Source organism: Eutrema salsugineum, unplaced genomic scaffold (genome assembly GCF_000478725.1).
Source record: "Eutrema salsugineum unplaced genomic scaffold, Eutsalg1_0 scaffold_2, whole genome shotgun sequence".
Classification (NCBI taxonomy): domain Eukaryota; kingdom Viridiplantae; phylum Streptophyta; class Magnoliopsida; order Brassicales; family Brassicaceae; genus Eutrema; species Eutrema salsugineum.
The window spans coordinates 8,527,870-8,551,907 of record NW_006256829.1 but is presented as its reverse complement, the minus strand read 5'-3'; the positions used below and the strand labels follow the sequence as shown (position 1 = coordinate 8,551,907).

The 24,038-nt window shown below is 34.5% G+C and overlaps 6 protein-coding genes across 8 annotated transcripts; 2 read left to right on the top strand and 4 right to left on the bottom strand.

Annotated features, from left to right (window-relative positions):
* The first annotated feature begins 5,427 nt into the window (after nt 1-5,427).
* On the top strand, nt 5,428-9,279 carry LOC18018533. Of its 2 annotated transcripts, XM_006400921.2 has the most exons (6): nt 5,428-5,543; nt 5,722-5,957; nt 6,049-6,249; nt 6,460-6,667; nt 8,262-8,369; nt 8,780-9,279. In XM_006400921.2, exons 2-6 carry the CDS (start codon nt 5,736-5,738, stop codon nt 8,932-8,934), a joined length of 894 nt encoding a protein of 297 aa, XP_006400984.1. In that variant the 5' UTR covers nt 5,428-5,543; nt 5,722-5,735; the 3' UTR covers nt 8,935-9,279. The 2 variants fall into 2 exon arrangements, with proteins under 2 accessions (XP_006400984.1, XP_006400983.1); XM_006400920.2 differs by lacking the exon at nt 8,262-8,369.
* A 1,960-nt stretch (nt 9,280-11,239) lies between these two features.
* On the bottom strand, nt 11,240-11,701 carry LOC18018532 (copper transporter 3). The gene has a single exon (XM_006400919.1). It carries the CDS (start codon nt 11,699-11,701, stop codon nt 11,240-11,242), a length of 462 nt encoding a protein of 153 aa, XP_006400982.1.
* A 1,394-nt stretch (nt 11,702-13,095) lies between these two features.
* LOC18018531 (copper transporter 1) lies at nt 13,096-13,963 on the top strand. Its single transcript, XM_006400918.2, has one exon. It carries the CDS (start codon nt 13,191-13,193, stop codon nt 13,680-13,682), a length of 492 nt encoding a protein of 163 aa, XP_006400981.1. The 5' UTR covers nt 13,096-13,190; the 3' UTR covers nt 13,683-13,963.
* Nucleotides 13,964-15,702: 1,739 nt separating this feature from the next.
* LOC18018530 (pumilio homolog 18) lies at nt 15,703-16,770 on the bottom strand. Its single transcript, XM_024156764.1, has 2 exons — nt 16,718-16,770; nt 15,703-16,660 (listed from the first exon to the last, which is right to left on the bottom strand). Exons 1-2 carry the CDS (start codon nt 16,768-16,770, stop codon nt 15,703-15,705), a joined length of 1,011 nt encoding a protein of 336 aa, XP_024012532.1.
* A 1,689-nt stretch (nt 16,771-18,459) lies between these two features.
* On the bottom strand, nt 18,460-19,773 carry LOC18018529 (NAC domain-containing protein 105). Its single transcript, XM_006400916.2, has one exon. The coding sequence runs from the start codon at nt 19,771-19,773 to the stop codon at nt 18,460-18,462; it is 1,314 nt and encodes a 437-aa protein (XP_006400979.2).
* A 663-nt stretch (nt 19,774-20,436) lies between these two features.
* Nucleotides 20,437-23,323, bottom strand: LOC18018528 (UDP-glucuronic acid decarboxylase 3). Of its 2 annotated transcripts, none has more exons than XM_006400914.2 (11): nt 23,227-23,323; nt 22,956-23,053; nt 22,379-22,465; nt 22,212-22,299; nt 22,021-22,112; nt 21,863-21,927; nt 21,693-21,781; nt 21,526-21,603; nt 21,198-21,422; nt 20,970-21,010; nt 20,437-20,897 (listed from the first exon to the last, which is right to left on the bottom strand). In XM_006400914.2, exons 2-11 carry the CDS (start codon nt 23,034-23,036, stop codon nt 20,715-20,717), a joined length of 1,029 nt encoding a protein of 342 aa, XP_006400977.1. In that variant the 5' UTR covers nt 23,037-23,053; nt 23,227-23,323; the 3' UTR covers nt 20,437-20,714. The 2 variants fall into 2 exon arrangements, with proteins under 2 accessions (XP_006400977.1, XP_024012138.1); XM_024156370.1 differs by having other exon boundaries at nt 23,216-23,297.
* Nucleotides 23,324-24,038: the final 715 nt, after the last annotated feature.

The window sequence follows — 24,038 nt, the reverse complement described above, 5'->3', positions numbered from 1 at the left end:
AAAGTTCTTCCTTCTCTTTGTTATCTCTAATAATTACAATAAAACCAAGGTCATATCCACTTTTTTTGAGACCCACCCAATAACATATTTTATTTTTATTTATTAATTATCTAAATTTTCTCTCTCTTCTCCAGCAATTTTTTTCTTTTTTTAATTCTTTTTTTTAATTATCTTTAATTTTTTTTTTCTACTCATCTTCATCATCGTTATTTCGACTAAAAATTCCAAAAATCATCAAAATTACATCTTTATCATCCAAACTTTTCCTCTTCATCCTCTGCAATCAGTTTCTTATCTTTATCCCCTCTCCTCACCACCATTGTTAAAACTTCAAAACCCAATTATGTTTTTATTTGGAGATTTAGAGATTTCACAATTTAGGGATTAATTTACCAAAATTGTTTGTTCATTATGCAAATCGGGTTAGTAACCCAGATTTATGTGACAATTAGGTTTTTTCATAGGTAATTTATCGAATATAGTTGTTGAATCGTAGTGATTTTTAGGAAGATTGGAATAAAACCCGAGTTCATCACCAAATCTGCAGTATAGGACAACTAGTACAACTGGTACAACTATGAGATAGAGGACAACTGGTACAAATAGATATAACTAAGACAACTTAAATAATTGCTGATTGAAAATACTTTTATTATAATTGCAAATCGGGTTGGTAATCTAGTTTTATGTGACGATTAGGTATTTGCATGGATAATTTCTTAAATATAGTTGTTGAATCATAGTGATTCTTAGGTAAATTATAATTATACCTGAGTTCATCACCAAATCTGTAGAGAATGACAACTGATACGAATGGTACAACTAAGAGATAAGAGAACAACTAATATAACTAGTACAACTGTGAGATACATGATAACTAGTACAAATGGATAGTACTAAGACAGCTTGAATAATTGTTAATTGGAAAATTTTTATTATATTTTCAAGAAATGAACATCAGCCACACAAACAATTCAATAGATTTTATATCATTTAATACCTCAAATTTGGAATAGATAGCTTATTCGATATTAGTAGATAAAATACTGTATGTAAGAATATTGCGATATATGAAACTAAACAGCTTTGGAGTAGATAATTTATATGGAGAATGAATTGCACACATAAATAAAACTAAGTGGAGTATTTCTGATAATATACAAGAATTGTTTGTCTTACTGCTGAATTACACCAAAACAAAAATAAAAAAATGGGCTTTATTCTCCAAAAAACGTTGCTGAAAGACGAAAAATGGATAATAAATTAGATAAGTGGTTTCAGAGCAAAAGTAGCATGTAAACTTAATTTGTGTATGTTTTCGGGTTTGTTTTATCCGAAAAGATTTTATTTTAGCTAAAAAAATTACATTTTAGCTGAGAAATATTCATTCTGGATATCCACATTATTCATTTTAGCAGAGAAAATCTTTTCCAATAAGGATAAACAATGTATAGTTAGACATGTATATACAATTATCTGTAACTATTTAATTTAAAAACAAGGTACAGCTAAATGAACGATTCAACTTATTTTAGTCTTAGAGTGTACAAGAGTATTTTGAAGTTATTTGTATTTTGGATTTCTTAGATTTCTTGCATTACTATTTATTTTGGAGTTATTTATATTTTGAATTTTTTGAATTTCTTTGATTTCTTTGATTTCTTGCATTACTATTTATTTTGGAGTTATTTGTATTTTGGAAATATTTGATTTCTTGCATTAATATTTTTAATTTCTTCAGGACAACTAGGTGCAACTTGGTGCAATTACGTAATGAATTTCTCCAGAGCAACTAAGTGCAACTAGGTACAATTACCTTATGAATTTTTCTAGGACAACTAGGTGCAACTCGGAACAACTATATTTTAATTGTAGTGTTAATACATTTTTTCCAGTTGTTCCTTAATATAAATTATTTTTTTGTAGTTGTCCACATTACTTTCGACTACTGAAGTCTATTTACAATATTTTCAAACTAAAATTTATGCAAAATCATAATTAAGTACAAATATAGAAGTTTCATGATCTAACTTCTATGGTACAACTAAGTACAACTATGGACAACTAAGTATAACTATTCACATCCACGAAGTTGTATAAAGTTGTCATTACTTGTCCAGTTGTCTTTTGCTTATTCACATCCACAAAGCTAGAGAACACGTGCCCCGACAAAAATAGACATGTGGGCAGTCAAAATACCACGTGCGCCGTCAATTTTATACATAGTTGTACCCAATTGTCCGGTTGTCCAAAATGCTTCATAGTTGTCCTTTGACGATTTTAGCATTTTTCCAGTTGTCCTTAAATATAAATTATTATTTTGTAGTTGTCCACATGATTTTCGACTATTGCAGTTCATTTACAAGGTTTTCATAACACAAATTATGCAAAATCATATATTTGCATCTTTTCCATCAATTTTTTTTGGTTTCATTTGAAATAGCCCTTATATTATAAGAAAGTCTTTGATAATGTTATCCATCTTATGCAAGCGTCTATGCAAAAATATAAAAATAGAAAAATAATAACGTAAAACCCTTGGGACTGTTATATAATGTTCGAAATTCTTGTGGACAACTAGAATATAATAATTTCTGTCGAAGGACAACTGAAAAAACTACAAAATCGATGAAAGGACAACTATTACAAATTTTGGACAACTGGACAACTAGGTACAACTATGTTGTCTGTTGTAGACGCACGTGTGAAATACAACTGGTACAACTGGTACAACTGATATAATTATGTAATTTAAAATTATAATTAAAATCTATTAAAAATTAATAAAAATACACATGTGCGTCGACAAAAAAGAACATGTGCGCAGTCAAAGTACCACATGTGCCGTCAATTTTTTACATAGTTGTACCTAGTTGTCCAGTTGTTCAAAATTCTTCATAGTTATCATTTGGCGATTTTAGCATTTTTTTCAGTTGTCCCTTGATATAAATTATTATTTTGTAGTTGTCCACATAATTTTCGATTATTGTAGTCCATTTATAACATTTTCATACTACAATTTATGCAAAATCATAATTTTGGCTCTTTTCCATCATAAGATTGTTAACATTATCAAAGTCTTCTTTGTATCAGAAGGGATGTTTGATGTGAAACCAATAATATATATTAGAAAAATGATAATTTTATGTTATCCATCTTTTTAATTTTATTCCTTATACTTTACGACTTTTCTACATTTTTTAAGTGGATGTTTGCTTTTTATATTTATAGTTTTATCATTATTATTTTCTAATGAAAGAATTACATATAGTTGTATATATGTGTCCAGTTATACCTTGTTTATTTCCATCCGGAAAATATTTTCGGCCAAAAATGAAATCCTCTAGACTAGATTAACTTTCTTAAGTGTCTAGTTATCCGTCAAGGTAACATGTTCTCCTATGTGCATTGTCAATTTTTGTACATAGTTGTACATAATTGTACATAATTGTACTAGTTGTCCCTCTCTGCAGATTTGCTGATGAACTCATATATAATTATAATTTACCTAAGAACCACTATGATTCAACAACTATATTAAAAAAATTATCCATACTAATCGTCAGATAAAACGGGGTTACCAACCCGATTCACAATTATAATAAAAGAATTTTCAATCAACAATTATTTAAGTTGTCTTAGTTATACCTATTGTACCAGTTGTCCTCTATCTCATAGTTGTACCAGTTGTACTAATTGTCCTCTTATCTCTTTAGTTGTACCATTTGTACCAGGTTGTCCTTTTTCTGCAGATTTGGGTGATGAACTCGGGTTCTAATTATAATCTACCTAAAAATCACCATGATTTAACAACTGAATTCGAAAAATTATCTATGCAAAGACATAATCGTCACATACCAACCCGATTTGCATCTAGAACAAACAATTTTGGCAAATCAAATCCCTAAATTTTGAAATCCTCAAATCTGTAAATAAAAACCTAACTGGATTTTAAAACTTCAACAATGGTGGTGGAGAAAGGAGATAAAATAAGAAACTGATTGCAGAAGATGAAGAAGAAAAGGAAGAGGCGAGGATTCAACGGCGAAAATGAAATTTGCTTGTTTTCAGAATCCACCGACGAAGAAGAAGAGCATGAAAATTTTTTTATTATTAATTTTCGTTTTAAATTATTAATTTTAATAAAATCAATTATTTTTTTACCAAATTCAAAAATGCCACAAAAACTTTCATTAAAGGTAAATTGGGCATTCTATATATATTATGGCATGTAGATTTGTTTATGGCACAGCATATTTTTTTTTTCAATTTGTGGCATTACAGCCATTAAACCACCAGAGCCGGCCCTGAACTGCATATTTTTTGCATGGGCCGCAAGCTATAGAACAAAAAATTGACTGTTTTATATATTTTTTCAAAAAATGGACTGTTTTATCTTTAAAAATTTTCATGTAAATATAAGGGCCGCAAGCCCATGCTTGGTTTGCTTGGGCTCAAGGCCGGCTCTGGCTACCCAGAATTCGAGGCATACCCGACATATAACTTATACTAGAAGTTATATTGCAAAATTATTTTTTGAAAGTTTGTTTAATTTTTTTAGAAAACAATGTTCTTATTTATAGGTTGGTTTAATCTATCGTCCTATATTGTTGTAGTTTTCATGTATTTATATCATTCCCTATTATATAAGTGTGAGTTTTTAGTGTGAAAATTATATATTAGTTAATAGAGTGGCTAATAAAGCAAACACTTTAATAAATACTACATGAGAAAGATTTTAGCTACGTACGATTTGATAATTGATTTGTTTTAATGGAAATGTACTTTTTTATCTAGTGTATCATTTTAAACAACTCTAGTTGCTTATGTACATAGACAACTTTTTGCTATTTAGATTTTCTAAAGCATAAATAAATTTATGTAAAACTTCTAGAAAAAAAAATCAATTAATTATACCTCTTTATAAGTATAATTATGTATAAATAAATATATATATATATATAGACAACAAAAAGCCAAATTTTGTATAGGTGTGAATTAATATTTAGATAACAAAATAACCAACACATAGAATCAAGAGACAACAAACTTTATTAACAAGATGAAATGACAAAATGCAACATAGTAAATCGGTAGAAAAAACGAAAACAACGTGATTTTAAACTATTTTTAGACAAAATTAACAACTACAAAAAAAAAGGTTAATACATACAGGTCATGACTAAATAACATTGTTACTTTCCAAAATCAACACATACTAATATACTATTAGTTATTTAAACTATAAATGGTAGAGAAATCAATTTAGGTTGAATGCATATTGTTTTAAGAAAGGTTGTTAAAATTATTCACCTAAAAAAGGTTCATCATAAATAAATGCATTCATATGTTAAAAAAATGTAAAAATGGAAAAATATAAGTGTATGTATATTTTCTTTCTATATAGCCTTCCGATGTCAATATATATGTATATATATGTATAGCCTTTCCTTAATCCTTAATCCTTAATCTCTGGTGAATCGCAACTCGCAACAATTGGCAGGTGAAATTGTCGTAACGCCTTGAGCTAAAGCTGTCCATCTGTACGGTCTTCTTCTTCCTTCTTTATAAATCTCATCAAAAACTTCTCTCTCTTCTCTCTGTGCTTGCTTTCCTCTGTTTCTCTCTGTTCTAGTCTCTCTCTCTCGTTAAATTTGTTTTGTTCTGTCTGTACTCTGTATCTATCCAAAGATTTTACTCTGTTTTTTTTTTTTTTTGTAGACAAGAATAATCGAATGGAATCTACTGAACTACAAGACATAGATTTCTTTAGCTCTTTTTCCGAGCACACAATACCAACTTTCTTCACTCCACGCACAAGCTCGCTCCGACCCGACTCCTTATCCGAAGATCCGGATTCACCAAAGCCACAAAACCAAGACGAAGACGAGTACGTCGCCGAGTTGACTCGCCAGATGACTAACTACATGCTTCAAGACGATGAAACGCATCAAAAGGTACAAACTTTTTCTGTTAAACCCATCAGATTCGATTCTCTCTCTTCTATTCACTCTCTCACCAATCCTTTTTGTTCTCTTTTTGATTCAGTCTTGTCTTGGTGGCTCTGGCTCGCCGCAATCGACTCTTTGGTCACCATTCGCTTCCGGTTACAGCAGCCCAATCGGTCCTTCCCGAGAACCATCGCCGCCGCTAACTCCGGCGACGTCGGTGGACACGAAGCCGTTGATGATCCCTTTTCAATCAAAACAAGCTTTAATCGATGACCAGATCCGATCTGTTCAAGCTAACGTGAGCTCAATGTTTTATTATTTATTAAAATTACTCAGAATCTTTTTTTAAAAAAAAATTATCGGTTATAAAACGGACAGTCGAGAATGAACTTTGATGAAAACAGAGTTCTCGTTACCACCGTCGGATGCATTCTATTTTTTTTTTTTTTTTTGCAAGGATGCATTCTATTTTAAAATAAAAAAGTTCGATGTTGATTTCTATATATAGTTCAACAAAATCAAGATGGAGAAAGAGAAGCAACGAAACGATGACGTATTGAGACTCAAAGCAAGGAACTACCACCACCAGCAGAGGACAAGGTCGGGCGTTAAAGCGGTGTTCGTTGACGGGTCGGGTTCGAAAACCGGGTCGGGTGGAACCGGAGTGTTCTTGCCACGTAGTCATGGTACTGTTGTGGAGTCACGCAAGAAACCAGGTTAGAGCCAATAATACTAGTAGTAATTTCATTTTAATTTCATCATGATTATTACTCTTAATTTCTCTTCTTTCTTCATTTTAATTTCATCATGATTATTACTCTTTCTCTTCTTTCTTCCGTCATAAAACTTTGCTTTTGTGGGGGTTTTTTTTTAATGGTTTTCATAAAGGGTACGTATTATAAAGGACAAAAAAATTAAGATAGGATGACGTTTCTTCTAAAGTATTATCAATATATACTTAGAGATCCCACTTTGTTTTTTTTTGTGGGGTGTTGACAAAGTGGGAATCTTGTATATAATTATAATTTAACTATGAAGATATGTCCTAAATAATTTCATAAACTTTCTCCTGATGAGAGCATATAAACCACTGAAAATATTAGATTTCATCTTTTAGATTAAGTTGTTCGACTTCTATATACATGTTCTATTAGATTTAGAATGTAATTTTTTTTCCTGTGGTCGACAAGATGGATAAGATTTCATATACCAAACACTTGCATAGTTGCAGAATCGACTTTTGATGTTGCACAAATTCCATTCTTATCATTTACTCAAAATGAAAGTTTTAGAAATATTAAAAGGTTGTGACATGAATAGTTTTTATTGGAATGGTTAATCATGGTTTTTAGTTGAGTTAAGATTAGGTTGGGTTAGTTTGCCCGGTTTGAGTATCAATCATCTCAGCTCAAAACTCAATTATTTTGGAGAAATATATAATATGAATCTTTCTCATACATTATTAGATTGTTTGACTGAGTAGATTCCAAAGATTCCTTCTCACCAATTATTCTTTTTTTTTTCTTTTAAGATTTTGTGTGGCTATAAGATTGACAGATATGACCTCCTAAATTAGAATCTTGCCTCAACTTTTTGGGTCCCCGTTGTTACTACCTTTCACTTTCAACAAAAATAAACCATTTAGGTTCAAAAATCATGATTAATATTTTTTTTTTCTTAAGACCCCACTTGTTTCATCCAATAAGTTGATTATAATCTAAGATAACCTAAGATATTTTATTCATCTTGTGATTCTTTCTTTTGTCACCGTTCGATCATTGACAATACCCAAGGCTATAACCGAACCACATAGTGTAAACTTTGTTCCTTTCTAAATACATTATACAGTATTGTATACGAATTCGGAATTACATAGACACTTAAACATCTCAAAACCACATATGTAAACACTAACCAAGATTGTTCTCATGTTCGTTAGACACAAAGAATTATACATAACATCTCAACATTAAGATTTTTTGAATATTTCATTGTCAACTACTCTTAACCGTTACCCAATTTAGGAGTCGGTGGGTTTGTCAACAAATATCATCTACCGTTTGTTTTTTTTTTTAGATAAAAATATTATTCTCTTTGTTGGCATCATATGATTTGATGTGGCTTAGATATTGGTGGGAGGTGGTGACAATTTGCTATTTATTGTACTGTTGGGATTAAGATTTTTTTTGTCGTACAAAACAGTTTTATGAAGTTTATTATTCTGAATTAAGTACCAGATCGGTTTAGTTTGCTTTAGATGTAGATTTGGTTTGGTTTTGACTTTTGTGTCTGAAAAAATATTGGTTGCAGGATGTTCAACAGTAATAATACCAGCAAGAGTAGTTGAAGCCTTGAAAGTTCACTTTGACAAATTGGGTGTTCCTTCAACATTCTCTTCTGATATCCCTCCTTTTCATGGTACCAATACCCACCCACCTATCTTTTTCCCTAAATCAAACTTTCTGTTCTTTTTTTTCTTTTGAGTAAAGGTATGATTTACAACAATTAGTTATACATATAAACAGTAAAATAGTCAAATATCTCTCAAAAATCTCGCAAATACTACTACATACTTCAAATAATTAAATTTTGGATTCAGCCAAGCGATTAATTAAAGTGTCGAGTTTTGAGAAAAACCATCACCGAAGGATCTGCTCATCTCGAAATAAATTAGTTCTTACATTATATTAGACACATGATTAACTAAACATAGCTTGAAGTATTTTTTTTGTTGTTTAATGTTGGTTTTTGATTCTTGCTATTCTGTTATTTTTACCCGTCCGATGAAAGGTTTTCATTGATAATTCTTGAAATTATTTACCATGTAGATGCTTTGTTGGTGTCCATGAAGAACAATAACAACAAAAGTAACAACAGTAGTTCATCAACTCGGGCACAAAGTGGACCACCGTACATGGCGAAGACGTTAGCCGAGAGCCACCAAGACTCACCGGCGGATTTGCCACAGGAATGGACGTACTGATCGAACAATGGCACATGCTATTTGGTTGCTGAAGTTATAGGTTTTTAAAAGGTAGTGTCTCGTCGGATTGATTATTTTATAGTGGGGTCAGAATATAAAATAAAAATAAAAAGCTTTCAAAAACTAGTAAGATTTTTTTATTGGAAATATATAGATTTTAATCGGTTGTCAATTTGTTCTTTTATTATTGGTAGTTTCAGAAGCTGGGGTTCAAGTAAAATCAATAATTCTTGTCATAAAAGAACAATAAAGTATGCATATATATGTTCATATATATTGCATGTCTATTGTAATAAAGGGGATGGGTTGTTTTCATGTAAGATTTCTTGTAATAAAAGCATTATGCATCTCGGCAGTGTAATTAAAAAAAATATATACTTTATTTGATTATTACGTCTATTTACTTCGTATGGTTAATTCTCTTTTTAACAGATTACGCTAATAGAATTATAGTCATGGTTTCTGGAATAACTATTAGTTTAGATCATAGATGTAATATTGTAAATGTGAAAAGATATGACTTCCTCGTGCCTCGTGGCCTCGTGGGTGGTCTTAAATCCGCCGACTTATCGTTATGTGCAAATTGTGTCATTTGACTAGGTACTTTCACTTTATAAGGTTCATGTGCACTCACGTTTTGTCATTACTCATATTTGTTCTCAGCCAGTGACGGTGTACATAGTACATTGCTCCACTCTTCTCATGTGACTTCTCTTTCTATTTTCTCTTTTTATTTTGTTTGTTTGTTTACTTACACCGACTGACCGACAAGTTATATATGGATGTTAGGTTTAACACATATCTTCGTGCTACAACGAAACTTATCTTAGTAAAACTAAAATGATACTCCAAAACTTTTGGTGCTGAAGTTGAGGTCGAGGAGAAGTTACAATTCACGAAGCTTTTGGCATTTTTAACGATGGTGGAGCAGAGACACACTTGGAATTGTCAAAGTGCTTTAATAGCTCAAAAGTGGGATCTCTTTGGTTACAATCAAGACTCATTGAAAACGAAATTAACTGGTTGGTTTGCCCGCAGCCTTTCCGAAGGGGGCAAGTGTTATTAAATGTTTTGGTATTGGTTGTGTCGGTCAGTCGGTGTATATCATATATCTTGCAAGGAGTATAAAATTTCTAACGAAGTAGCAAAATAGTCTTTAATAACAACAAAATTTCAGGTAACGAAGGAGGAAGTTTCGGTCCAAAGTGTTCCTAGACTGAAAACAAATTAAACAATTTTTTTTGGGCCCATTACTAAACATATTTTCTCGAATAATCATAAAAAAAAAATCAAGTATAAGATTCGAACATGGAAACTTTACGGCATTTAAACAAGGTCAACAGCTAACCACAACAAATTGTTTTTCAAAATAATGCCCTTAAGTTTGTTAATATATTTTGGCGTCTAAATCCTTAGTTTGTTGGGCCCTAAGTCGGATCTGTGGAGGAGGAGACCAACGACAACGAAATTGAATTATCTCCGAAGAGTGCTACGATTCAGATTGAGGACGAAATGTCATGTGTTTACAGTGAAGTAGATATACCGGATTTTCCTTTTGCTGAAAGCCTAAAATGAAACAAAAGATAACACAGAAGCAGAACACATATTTTCTTTATTCTGAGGCAGAACACATAATCAGAGGATAACAGATATTAGAAAGGATAATCATCTCGATATGGGGAGGATGGTTAATATTGTGTAACTGATTCTGATGTACACGTGGAAGTTAAAAAGAGACTCGATCGACCAAACCAATATATATTTCTCAGTGACATTATATTCAAACCAGTTTTCCCTAAATATCGGCTTAATCTACATTTTTGAAATTTAGGTTCTCATAAAATCAAAACAAACAAATCTTAGAAAATCGATAATATAGAGGAAGAAATATTTAATTAATGTTCATTCAAAGAGTGGCTTACTGGCATCAAGTCTTACTCCTTAAAATCGCAACATCTTCCTCAAACTCTGAAATCATCAATTAGGAATACTGTACATCATTTTCTATATAAATCGAGAAAGTAATTATGCGGTTCCCTTTAGCAAATAAAAAATATAAAGTTATGCATATCCACCAAACAGAGATAATTATGCAAATCATCGTATATCTACCATTGTGATTAAACTTACCTGACCGTACACAATATTAGAGAGCAACAACAAGAAAACAAAACGAGGATGATAAAAGAACTTCCAAGATCTTATTAATTTGTGTTTTTATTTTCATGATAATTATTTCAAGGGAAACAATAATAAAACGATAGAGCCTACAAACATCACAACTGACGCTAAAAAAAAAAAAAAATCAACAATGTGATTGAATCTCGGGGTGATTGTTATTACTACCAGTGTCCTTAAAAGTCCTACTTCCAAAAATCATAAACCCTAATCCAAAACCAGCCATTGCAGCCAAAAAGACTCCTCCATTGAATGACATCACAGCCAACATAACCAAATAAGACAAGCCAGCCCTCACGGTGTAAACCACCGTCTGGACTAGCCCGCCGCCTAAGCTGGCCGGACCGGCTTTCATGCACCCACACCGTGAAAACCACTCCGAGGCAGCGGATAAGACGAAAATGGTGGCGAGGCAAACCCAATACATGGTCAGACTGGTCCCTGGCCAGCCGTCGAATAGAACCTCCGTGTTTTTTCCCCAAAAGAAAGTCATGTGCATCATGCCACCGTGATGTCGGCGGCGATGTTGGAAGAAGGCTGACGGTGAAGGTGCCGGTGCAGCCTGAGAAGATCCACTCATGCCGTTCATTGTTTAGAGATATTCTTAAGTTGATCAGATGTGAGGGTTTTGTTCTTGAGTGTACGTGTGGGGTAATATAAGGGGTTTTTTTCGGGTTGAAGTTTGGTGTGTAGTACAATGTACATTTTTGCAACAATAATGCGATAATAGTGCTTTTATTCTGAGTATAAAATTTGTACTTTAAAGAAATTTAGTTGAGACGAAGTCAAAAAACAAAAGATCTTAGTCTAAGATAAATTTTGAAGAGGTAAAATCCAAAGATGGGGAAATCGTTTGCTGTTAAAAAAAAAAATTGATGGGGAAATCTATAAACTTTGACTGTCTTTGAGACTTGAGGCATTGGTCTTTGAAACATGTTTCTAGCTTTACCGTTAGATAATAAATTGTTAAGCAAAATTTAAAGTGTGTAGAATGTTTGAATCATAAAAAGTTACAAACCGTGAAATTATCCAATTTCAAAAACATTTTTTTATAATATTTATACGCCATGGTATGATTTCGTTTTTTAGTTTTTTCGAATCATCATTTATATACGATAATTTACATATTTAAGTAATAATGTCGATGGTTATATTTAAAAGAAAATCTCTTTCATTATAAACTATGGAGTATGGTGGTTTCAAACTAATAAGCCTGTAGGGATTTGATTTCCTTAGAAACATTGGTATATATATTATGGGCTGAGAAAGAAAGAAACAGTTCAAACAAAGAGTACTGAATTTACAATTCTTTCAAGATAAGCCCATTAGAAGATGGACCTAAGTGAGGCAAGATGTAAAAATAACCTGGATTTCTTTTTATCATAATCACACTTATTAGTTAATAATGGATAAATCCTAGGCTCACTAATAATTTCAATATACATAATATATTAAAAGGTACTAGTAATAGAAAGTAGCTTTCTCGAAAATGCAAATTAGTTCATGCTAATAACCCCAAAACGGTGTTTAGACGTCATTGTTCGCCTCAATGAGTTTCGTCAACGTAATGTTTACAATGCATTAATAGAAAGTCCACATTTATACGCACGGGTCTCTATTATGGGACCTTTACACTATACTCTGTCTCTGAATCATAAAAACTGAGTTAAGCATATTCGGAGAATTCAATGAATGGTGTTTTTAATTTTTTTGGCTGCAAAAACTATTAAACGTTACTTGTAGTTTGAGAACATAATATAGTAATTAATTCAATTATAAATTTAGGAGTACATAGATCTCTTTTTTTATTCTCGTAAATAAAATTCTCTCTTGATTTTCTAAATATACCCACCCTTTTTTGTACGACACGAAGTTTGACAAGTCAAAAAACAAGTTGTACTGTACTACAATAATATTGTTACTCTTATCTCCACACAAATCCAAAAAAAGGAACAAATATCGAAAAATATGAAATCTCAATAAATGCCTATAGATACCAACAAATACCAAACAACTCTCTTCTAACAATTTAATTCTCTTCCCAAATAACACACAAGAGATCCAAGAACAAAGAAAGCATGGATCATGATCACATGCATGACATGCCTCCACCATCATCATCATCATCCTTGATGAACAATGGATCCATGAACGGAGGAGGACATCACAAGATGATGATGATGCACATGACTTTCTTTTGGGGCAAGAACACGGAGGTTCTCTTCTCCGGTTGGCCGGGGACTAGCTCCGGCATGTATGCTCTCTGTCTCATCGTTGTCTTCTTCCTCGCCGTCCTCACCGAATGGCTTGCTCACTCCTCTCTCCTCCGTGGCAACACCGGAGATTCGGCTAGTCCCGCCTCCGGACTCGTCCAAACCGCCGTGTACACCCTCCGTACCGGCCTCGCTTATCTAGTCATGCTCGCTGTCATGTCATTCAACGCCGGCGTGTTTATCGCCGCCCTCGCCGGTCATGCCATTGGTTTCATGTTGTTTGGAAGCCGAACTTTCCGGAATTCCTCCGGTGACCGGAAAACTAACGATCTTCCTGCCTCAGGTTGTGCTTGTTGATGATGATGATATTATATGTCGATTGATCTACACTTGTATTTCTATTCAAAGATCTAGGGCTGTAGTTTTCTTGTTTGTTTTGTGGATTGATCTTGGGGTCCAATGTGTGTGTGTTATCGTGAGGAGGAGGAATATTTTCTTTTTCTTTTCTTTTTTTGCTTTATGATTTTGTTTCTTCTGGTTGATAGGATTAATGGTCAAAGCTGAATATATCAATTTACAAATTCTGGACTCAATTTGTTTGTCTTCTCTCAAATTTGATATACATCTTTCTGATCTTATTACAACAGTATTATTGTTAACTACATTATATATCTGAGATTAGCATATTGTATTTCATCTCATCATAAACACTTGTCACTTATTAAGCTGTTGTGTTTTCTTTCTGTTTTGTTAAACTTATTTTACTAATTATCTCCCTTGGAAATTTTTTTTTTTTTCATTCTCCGGAAAGATGGGAAGAGAGCACAAGCATGATTTTAGTTTTTTTTTTTCTGTCGTTTTAGTAGTAAAATGATTTTTATTTATTTCTATCACATTCTCTCATCTTTCAACATGACGATCGGTTTTGTCCGGACAAAACTATGACGAAATTAGAATTTGAGTCCATGAAGGGCCTAGTTATGGTCATCTACATACGGTGGTGTTTCAAGGGAGTTGGTTAGGAAATTGGACTGTATCAAAGTCGTAACACCAACACATGCCAATGTTGTCCATCAGAACAAAACTTGGGGACAAACAAATGTTTTCCGACACAATCACTATTCTTATTCTCTCAACCTTTCTTCTGCGGAAAACTCATACATAATTCTCTACAACATCCACTGTCTAAACAGTGTTGTTTATAAGATAACTATGATTCAGAAGAAAATGAATTCACAAATCACTGTTCAGTTCAAACTCTAACACCACCAAGCAAAATCTTCAAACACAGACCGAAATCAGATCTTGAAATAATATTATCTTGTTATCAAATGAAGAAAACCACACACATCTTAGACGAATCTCTATTAATTGTCTAAATTTCTGAACATAAAGTTTGACAAGTCAAAAAACAAGTTGTACTAAACTACAAAAATATCGATAGTCGATACTCTTTATCTCCACAAAAGACCAAAAAAAAATTAAACGAAATCTCTTAAATTAATGCCAACAAATATCAAACAACCATTTCCTATCATTTTTTTGAACTGACCATTTCCTATCTTTTTTGCTCCACTCCTAAACAACACATAAGACCCACTTTTTTGGGGGAAATTTATTTGATAACCGATTGGTGCAAGTGCACCCACTCTTTTTTTGGGAAATTTTGATTTATAAAGAAAATTGTTTTAAGTTTTGATAAAAAGTCAGCAAAAAATCATATGTGCACCCATTGATTATGTTAATCTGCCCCCCTAGTTTAATGCCTCCCGCGTGACCGGAAATTTGACGATCTGAAACCTTAAATCCGAGAGTCTAAGAGAAATAATCAAATCACACAAGAAAACAGAGGAATGCAATGAAGAATGAGCAGAAAACTGAAGCAAAATAGAACAAACAAAGAGATAAGACACTTTAAATTTTACGAATTCTGAAACCTTCGATCGGAGTAACAGCTTTTACTTCTCAGAAATGATTCCCATCAATTTAGTATCTTTGGCACCATTATTAGGGTCCTCTTAGAAAGAAGATACAATTGCAATGTCTGCAACTCATTAACCAAACCATACTGCCTCTCAAATCATACAATTATACAAAGAAACTCAGTTTTTCTATAGAAAGAATTTGACTATCTCGTAACTGTTATGCAAAGAATTGAGATTTCGTAATTGTTAACTGGTATTTGAGATTCTATCAGAATCGAATCTACGGCTGCAAATGAAGCCCCTTTAACAAAAACAAAAAAAAATAAAAAAGTTTGTGATTGATTTATTAGAATCAAAACAGATCGTTCGTACAAAAATCAATTCAACTACTTATTTTTTCCTACTAGACTAGACTACGTCAACTAGATTGAGACAAGCTAAGATACTAAAATTTAAAGAACTGATTCCAAGATCGCTGCAATGTTGCTTCCACGAGACCTACGAAAGAATTGGAGAAAAGGCACGAGCTTATTCACCAAAGCCCTAAACTGATGAGCCCTGTTCATATCCTTCTGCGTGACTCTCAGTGCCTTGCCCACCACGAAATTCCCAAACTCATGCCTAGCCAGCCTCATCAACCTGTCTCCATCGCACTTCAAAAGCTCCAAAACCACCACACCCATCGACTCCTCCTTCTCCAGAAGCTTTTCCACGATGTAGCTTCCATACTTCTTAAAAGAAAGATCAACACAATGGCCATATAGATTAATCGCGATGTCTTTCGTGCAACGCAAGTTATTCTGTTTAAGCAAGTGTTGCACCACGAAGTTCCCTGAAGCATCGTTGCTTAGCCACAGTGCGTTTTGCGCGAGTACCTCTAGCAGCTGCTCTCTGTAGTAAGGATGGTCCAAGTCGGTTTTGATATTGTTAAGCGAGATGCAGCCGTATCGGTGACTCGCAAGCCGAAGCGCGTGGTGGAGAATTTGCTCGTAGAATGACTCTTTGTTCTCCTCGTCGAAAACTCTTAATCCACGTATCGCCACGTAGAGGGCGTTCTTGTCGGTCATGACGTGGAGGAAGCGGCGCAAGATAGCGGCGGAGATGAAGGCGTCCACGTCATCTGATTTCCCGAGGAGTATCTGCAGGCGGTTAGAGCCGTTATTGTTTCTTGCGATCTCCAAGAAGTAGTCGGAGTCTGACGTCAGCAGAGACGCCATACCCTGAAGCTCTCTTCTGTCTAGCTTCGAGATCATCTCTTTAAACGGAGGCGCATTATCATCGTCTTCTTCGTTGTTAGTCATTAAGTTGAACATCCATTGCAAACGCATCTCGAGTTCTTGAAGAGTTCCGCAAGGTTGGGTGAATCCCGGAGGAGGAATGGCCATGGGGATGCCACGTGGTGGTGGAGGAGGAGGAGCAACCGTCGGATTCGTAGGCTCCGTTGCGGTGGAAAAACGGAGTTGTTCTTGTTGTAAAGAATTGAGCATTGTCGACATTGAGAAGGGATCGCTGTTTGCCATTATTGTACGTTGATTCTTCGGAAAGATAATTGTTGAGATTTGTGGAAGAATGATGCGTATTTATAGGGTTTTTAATTTGTTTTCCTAGCTACAACACAATTTGGTCAGATTAATACGTTTCCGAAAAGGAAATGTATTTGGCGACGTGGCTGGATTTTCCTTTTTTCGTTTTCAACCATTTAAGAGTTTCCTTATTCCGATTTTTTTTTTTTTTTTAACAATATATACAAATAACTTCTTTTCTTTTATCTGATCCATATTTGTGCTTCCTTCAATCTCGAAGACTAACAAACTTCCAAATTTTTCCCTTATGAAATATTAATCTTAATATATTTCATATCTTTTATTTTTTCGAAAATATCTTCATGACTCCCTTCTTCTTCACATTTATCCTCTTAAAACGTGTACAAACTTGCCAAGAGCTAATAAGGCCATTAAGGATCAACCTTACATCATGTTCCAGAACATACGGAGTGTGCATTCGTTTATTTATTGATTGAGTTATTTTGATGTCGAAGCTTAAGCTAAGATCTCCACAGATAGAGAACTCATTTCGCTCTCAGACGAGGAGGAATTTATTTGGGAAAACGATGATTGTCTTATCAATCGCTACGATGAGATAAGGACGGTCGAAAGTAGTGCCTAAAACAAGAGAGTGAGGATTTAGGGTTATTACTTGAAAGAGAAGCAATTACTTTTAGGGTTATATTCTTTCCTCATGCACATATTCTTTTTTTCTTTTTCTTTTTTTTGAATACATAAACCTTTAGAAAAGCCATGACCGACGACAAAAAAAAGGAAAGCCATGACCAAAGTCATACTGTACTTTTATATATTTATTTCTGTTCTTTTATATTATCAGACAAATATAATTTTAGTGTAACTATTAAAATATTGTTAACCCTAATGACGATATTAATAACAAAGACGTTTAACAAAAAGAAGAAGAAAAAGAAACAGTAAACAGAGTACTGAAAAGCAAAGACTTTGATTATGTTTTTCCTTTATCAATTTTCGATTATGGCTTCTTTAATTTGATAGAGGTGTCAATAAATCTCGAATTTTATAGAAATATTAGTAAACTGAACTGCAAAATAGAGACATCCATTAATGATTTAAAAACAGAATTTCGAAGCAGACAGTCTCCTTCCAATATAGACGGTAGAGGTAGCTTCTGCTCCAAGCAACTAATCAAAGTCTATAAACCCTTTGGTAGCGTGCTCATATCCTTACTCTGTTTTCTGATTCTTATTTGTGGGCAAATTAAGTTCCTAAACACTTTTTTCCTGGACCAGAGTCAAAAAAAAGTATTACGTACTCTCTTAATCATGGTGTTACGGAGAGCAAAAGGTAAATAAAAAAATAGGAAGAAGAAGTCAAACACATATGACATATGAGAAAACTGACTAGGCAATTATTTGATATAAGAAAATGAGTACAAAATTCTGTTCAAAAAAAAAATGAGTACGTAATTGCCAGAGCTATTAAAGATAACTTTTAATTGAGCAGGATTAACTAAAAAGATCTTACTACAATAGACCTCATGTTTCTTTCTTTCATTCTTCAGTTTCTCTATCAAGATTTAGAAGTTGATCTATATCCATCCCTACAATGTTATATAGGGTCGCCTGGTATCAAATCAACGCTTCCGAATCTTCTAATACCTTGCTTCTATCTTCGTCCACGAGATCAAGCCAACATCCAATCTTCTATTGTTGGTTGTTTCATCACATAAAAAAACCAATCCTCTGTAAACTTGCTTGTGGCTCCAGCTTGTGCATCCTTCTCTAATGGTCTCTCTGGAACCGTCCCGGTCGTTGCGTGTGCATCAACTTGATGAGCCATGTTTCCTTCTTCACTCGGCTCATGATGATCGTCCATATTCTCGAACTTGTTTATCATGTGAATCTTGCACAGAACCAGTTGTTGAAACTTGTTTTTATCTTCGGGAAGCATATACTCTGTCATAATCCAGCTGCTGTCGCTGCCTGGAACAATAGCACAAGAAGTACCGTCTCCTGTCTTTTGCTTTTTCTTCTTGTTCTTGCTTTTAGTAAAAGTTAGGGTTTTCTTTGTCCCGATAATCTTCCTTGTTTCTTTGTCGATGATATTTTCTGTCGCGTTTGGCTTCCAACTCCCACCTCCATCGTTGTCTCCGGTGATCCTCCGCTTCGAGTTCTTACCACGACCGATCTTCTTCTCGGAGATTTGAGTTCTTGTCGTGAAGTAGTACCACACGTCCGTCATGAAAAGAGGATTGTTGTTATGGTCTAGCAACCATGGTTCCTTGGCGTAAACGTCCTTGTCCACTATGATGTCTTTTTCACGCGTTTTACTTTTACCTTTCAACTTGCGCTTTAGATAGTGTTCTAGGAGTTCTTTGTCACTCGGATCGAAGAAAACCCCCCCGTCTCCTTCTTCTCTCGGCCTATGACGATCGTCCTTCTTCTTGGACCTGTTTATCTTGGGAACCTTGTGAATCTTGCACAGGACCAGTTCTTGAAACTTGTTAGCTTCCTCGGGAAGCATATACTCTGTCATAATCCAGCTGCTGTCGCTTCCCGGAACAATAGCACAAGAAGTACCCTCTCCTGTCTTTTGCTGCTTCTTAGTTTTCTTGCTTTTAGTAAAAGTTAGGGTTTTCTTTGTCCCAATGATCTTCCTTGTTTCTTTGTCGATGATATCTTCTGTCGTGTTTGGCTTCCAACTCCCACAGCCATCGTTGTCTCCGCCGGTGATCCTCCGCTTCGAGTTCTTACCACGACCGATCTTCTTCTCGGAGATTTGAGTTCTTGTCGTGAAGTAGTACCACACGTCCGTCATGAAAAGAGGATGGTTGTTATGGTCTAGCAACCATGGTGCCTTGGCGTAAACGTCCTTGTCCACTATGATGTCGTTTGCACCCTTTATACCTTTCAACTTGTGATCTAGATAATGTTCTATGAGTTCTTTATCACTCGGATCGAAGAAAATCCCCCCGTCTTCTTTGCGGTTACCTGACATCGATCTTGTTGTTCTGATTTAGGGTTTGATAACGTTGATTCTATTACGTATGTTGATACTATGGAATACTGAAACTGTGGAGAATGAATGAGTGTTGAGATCTGTGGAGCAATATGATGCGTATTTATATTGTCACATTCTCATATTTCGAAAAAGGAAATTTTGCAAAACTGAAAAGGGAAAAAAGGAAATTTTCCATTTTCTCATTTTCAATCATATTTTTGTTTGGCGTTTAGAATCTAGATATATTCAGCATTTGTTGGAAAATCTAGTTTTTAAAATGGATATATCTAGCAATCTCGCCACAGTTTCCTTTTGACCCCCTTTTTTCTTATTTTGAAGTTAATTAGTGTATATTAATAATCTCTTCTTGATAAAGAAAAAGACAAATTATATAAACAAAATTGCTTTCATGAAATAATAGCCTATAGGAAATATACGTTCCAAACACATCTAGAACACAAATCTCTTATGGGTCGAAAGAAACGTCAGAATATTCCAGAACGCCGCAAAACAATAACCATACCACAATGTATATTGAAGAAAATAAAAACAGTACTTTCTCATATTTAAAAAAAAAAACCCTTTTCCAACTTAAAACATGTAGAGGTTCATGATACAGTTTTTAAGACAAAAGAGCTTAATTTTAAAGAGACAGTATCATCCCGACGAACCTGAAGAGACGGTATCATCCCGAAATGAAACATTCTGATTGGTCGAAAATTATAATTTTCGAATTAAATAAAAAAAAACTAAAACCAAAAAAAAATATTATTATATTCAGGTGTACATGCTCTTATTTCTCTACGAACAAAAGTAATATCAATAACCCATGAAACCAAACCACCACTTTGTAGTATAAGCACCATGTAACTCATAAAGCTGACAACTCTCGTAAAACCAAAAACGCGTCTGCGTTTTCCTGTGCGGTTGCGTTCCCTTTAGTTTTTGGGGACGTTAAGCCTTAGTCGGAAATCTTCTTCCATGAGAGGAAGTCCTTCTCTGAGCTTCACCTTTGGCTCCCAACCCAAAACTTCTTTAGCCTTGCTAATGTCTGGTTTTCTCTGTCTTGGATCGTCCGGTGTATTCTCCACCATCTTTATCTCTATGCTCGGGTTAATAAGCTGCATTAAGAACCAAAAACACGAGTTAAACTCAGGACTTGTCTCAACGTCTTAGAGAAAACCAACTCTAACCTCCTTAACCGTCTCTGCCAGTTCCACCATTGTAAATTCACCTGAAAAAAAATCAGACATAAGCATAAATTCACCTTTCCAAACCAAACCAAGACATAAGCATAAGCACTAAGTTTCTACTTTCTATATATTGCATAAACCGGAAAAAAAAAAACAGAATCAAAAACTGGAATCTGCAACATAGTATATATGGTGTTTAAGGTAAATGTTGGAATGAAAAAGGCAGACCTGGGTTACCGATGTTGATAGGGCCAGTATCATCGCCTTCCATGAGACGGATAAGTCCATCCACCATGTCTGAGACATAACAGAAACTCCGTGTCTGTGTCCCCGGTTTCTGAACTGTCAATGCCTCACCTCGGAGTGCTTGAGCAATGAAGTTGCTCACCACACGCCCATCATCGATGTTCATTCTAGGACCATACGTGTTGAAGATTCTAGCTATGCGGATTTCTACACACACACACAAAAAATAAAGAAAAGCGAATGGACACAATCACAACCACAATTCAACAGAAAACGTGATGCGTCTGAGTTTGAGGAAACAAAAACTGACCAATGCCATGTTGCCTGTGGTAGTCAAACATCAAGGTCTCAGCTACACGCTTGCCTTCGTCATAGCAACTCCGGACCCCTTTTTATATAATAGCAAACAGGTTAGTTTAACAAAAAGCTGTAACAACTGAGATGTCATGATAAGATGAAGAAGAAAATGAAACTTACCAATTGGGTTGACATTTCCCCAGTAGCTTTCAGGTTGAGGGTGGATGAGAGGATCTCCATACACTTCCGAGGTTGAGGTGAGCAAAATTCTGTTTAGAGAAGAACAAATGTGTTAGTTGCAGAAAATGACCATCTTTAACAAGGAATTGGAAGTGGAATCTGTGCCGAACCTTGCTCCAACTCGCTTGGCAAGACCGAGCATGTTCAGTGTACCAATCACATTGGTCTTGATTGTCTGCAGAAACAGATCATACATCAGAAAAAAACTAATGCTTCTGGTTACGCTAAGTTGATATAAGAAGAACATCATTTTTTTTTGGGCACAAACCTTAACAGGGTTGTACTTGTAGAAGATAGGAGAGGCAGGACAAGCAAGATGGTAAATCTGATCAACTTCGATCAACAAAGGCTCCGTAACATCTATATATATTCCCAAAACCAAATGAAAGTTACGATAATGAATCTCGTTGCCATAAACAAGAACCCTTTAACTACAAACTGAGAGTCTCGATCTCATACCATGACGAATAAGCTCAAATCTCGGGTGACCGATCCACTTCTTGAGGTTTTCTTTTGATCCGGTGAAATAATTATCAGCAACGATAACCTGGAGAGAAGTTGAACATTGAAAAATTTGGGAACATAAAACATCTCAATTCTATTTTGAGCGTACAAAGTATACAGACCTCGTTCTTTTCATTTTCCATCAGCTTATCCACCAAGTGAGAGCCGATGAATCCAGCTCCTCCAGAAATCAAGATCCTCATATTGGACTATACATACAACAATAAAGTAAGCACCTTTATACTCAAGAAACGAACATCAGAAACCGCAAGATCTGATTCTGTAAAATTCTCGATAAACTACAATGATACAAAACTTCTCTCACAATGTAGAATCTTTACACAGGATTGTGATAAAGGTCAGATCTAAGTGACATAACCAGGATTCGATTTCAAGGATCTTCATTACAAATGCCAAAGAGATCATCAAGCAATTACATAAGATCCTTGTGACACAACCAAAGTTCGATTTCACCAAACTAATCAATGCAAATGGAGAACAACCATCATGAATCACGGATCAGAAAACGGGATTCAAGGTGTAACTTCACTGGTTTTTCTGGGTTTAACGGCAGATTTTCAACTGAGAAAACGAGATTCGAGGAGGGCATGAACAATCACGATCACGATCGTATCTTAATCTCAAATGGGTAAATACCAAAATCGACGTGAAACCTTCAAAAAGAGTAAAAATGTTCACCTGACAAAACTTGGAATTGCGAAGAGGAGAAGGCGAAGGTGGAGGCTTTGAGCTGTTCTGTTTCTCACTTGTCGCCGCCATTGCTGAGATCTCAACCCCTGGGTTTTTAGAAACGCATCACAATAAATCGAAAATTGAAATTGAACCCAACAAAACAATAAAAAATGAAACTTGCAAAAGAGGAGATTGGGAATTTTGAGGAAGTAGATGAAGATGAATTAGCAGAAGTCTTTCGAGGAAACAAGAATTAAGAGAGAAACCTAAACCAAACCTTCTGATCTGATGAGAAGAAGAAGAAGACACCGAGAGATCGTCTACTTATAGTCCCTGCTGGTGTCTGAACTTCATCTACCAAATATTGAAATTGAAGATTTTTTTTCGATTTAATTAAATTCTATCTATTCGATTTAATTAAAGATGAATAATTTTTAGAAAGGAAGAGACTTCAAAAACACGAAATGCGGAAATAACAAAATAGAAAATGACGTCAACTCCTCACGACACGACAACGTTTGACCTAACAGGAATCTGACATGGCAATTTTCGCATTATGAAGACATATATTGTTGATACATTTTTTCATTACTTTTGCAGCTCTCTATTTTTTTTTCTTCCAAATTTCAGTCTTTTAACAGTTCTACAGCAATACAGCATCCAAGCTAATTTTTCCTTTTGTCGCCTATTCTTATCTATCATGAAGGATAAAGAAAAAAAAAGAAATCCTGCAAGGAGATAATTACATGACGTGGACTCACATTGACGCAAATTCTATTTGAAACAATCGACATCTATATTTTGATAGAAGACAAATGTATACATGCAAACGTGCAAAACTAGTTAAAATCTCGGATCCTAGATTGTTTTCCTTTTGCGTTTACTCTTACATCTATATGTTAGAATCTTAGAATAGTGTTTACCTTCAAATGAAATTAAACAGCAACATTTTAGTGTGATTTTAAGAGACCATTTACAAATTGTAAATGCAGATAATTATATTTAAGTATACGATACTGAACATAGGATTCTAACATAGAGTCGCAAAACGTATTACAATCACACGTCAAACTTCTAGCCATAAGGGAG

What these genes read in the sequence shown, in the direction of transcription:
- LOC18018529 (XM_006400916.2), bottom strand. Translation starts at nt 19,773, where the DNA reads ATGTCAGGTAACCGCAAAGAAGACGGGGGGATTTTCTTCGATCCGAGT.
- LOC18018530 (XM_024156764.1), bottom strand. Translation starts at nt 16,770, where the DNA reads ATGGCAAACAGCGATCCCTTCTCAATGTCGACAATGCTCAATTCTTTA. An exon ending in ATGCTCAATTCTTTACAACA is followed by an intron (nt 16,661 to 16,717) that starts AGAACAACTCCG and finishes GGTTGCTCCTCC; the next exon opens with TCCTCCACCACCACGTGGCA.
- LOC18018532 (XM_006400919.1), bottom strand. Translation starts at nt 11,701, where the DNA reads ATGAACGGCATGAGTGGATCTTCTCAGGCTGCACCGGCACCTTCACCG.
- LOC18018533 (XM_006400921.2), top strand. Translation starts at nt 5,736, where the DNA reads ATGGAATCTACTGAACTACAAGACATAGATTTCTTTAGCTCTTTTTCC. An exon ending in ACGATGAAACGCATCAAAAG is followed by an intron (nt 5,958 to 6,048) that starts GTACAAACTTTT and finishes TTTTTGATTCAG; the next exon opens with TCTTGTCTTGGTGGCTCTGG. An exon ending in GGAGTCACGCAAGAAACCAG is followed by an intron (nt 6,668 to 8,261) that starts GTTAGAGCCAAT and finishes TATTGGTTGCAG; the next exon opens with GATGTTCAACAGTAATAATA.
- LOC18018528 (XM_006400914.2), bottom strand. Translation starts at nt 23,036, where the DNA reads ATGGCGGCGACAAGTGAGAAACAGAACAGCTCAAAGCCTCCACCTTCG. An exon ending in GCCAAGCGAGTTGGAGCAAG is followed by an intron (nt 21,782 to 21,862) that starts GTTCGGCACAGA and finishes TTCTCTAAACAG; the next exon opens with AATTTTGCTCACCTCAACCT. An exon ending in TATCAACATCGGTAACCCAG is followed by an intron (nt 21,011 to 21,197) that starts GTCTGCCTTTTT and finishes ATTTTTTTTCAG; the next exon opens with GTGAATTTACAATGGTGGAA.
- LOC18018531 (XM_006400918.2), top strand. Translation starts at nt 13,191, where the DNA reads ATGGATCATGATCACATGCATGACATGCCTCCACCATCATCATCATCA.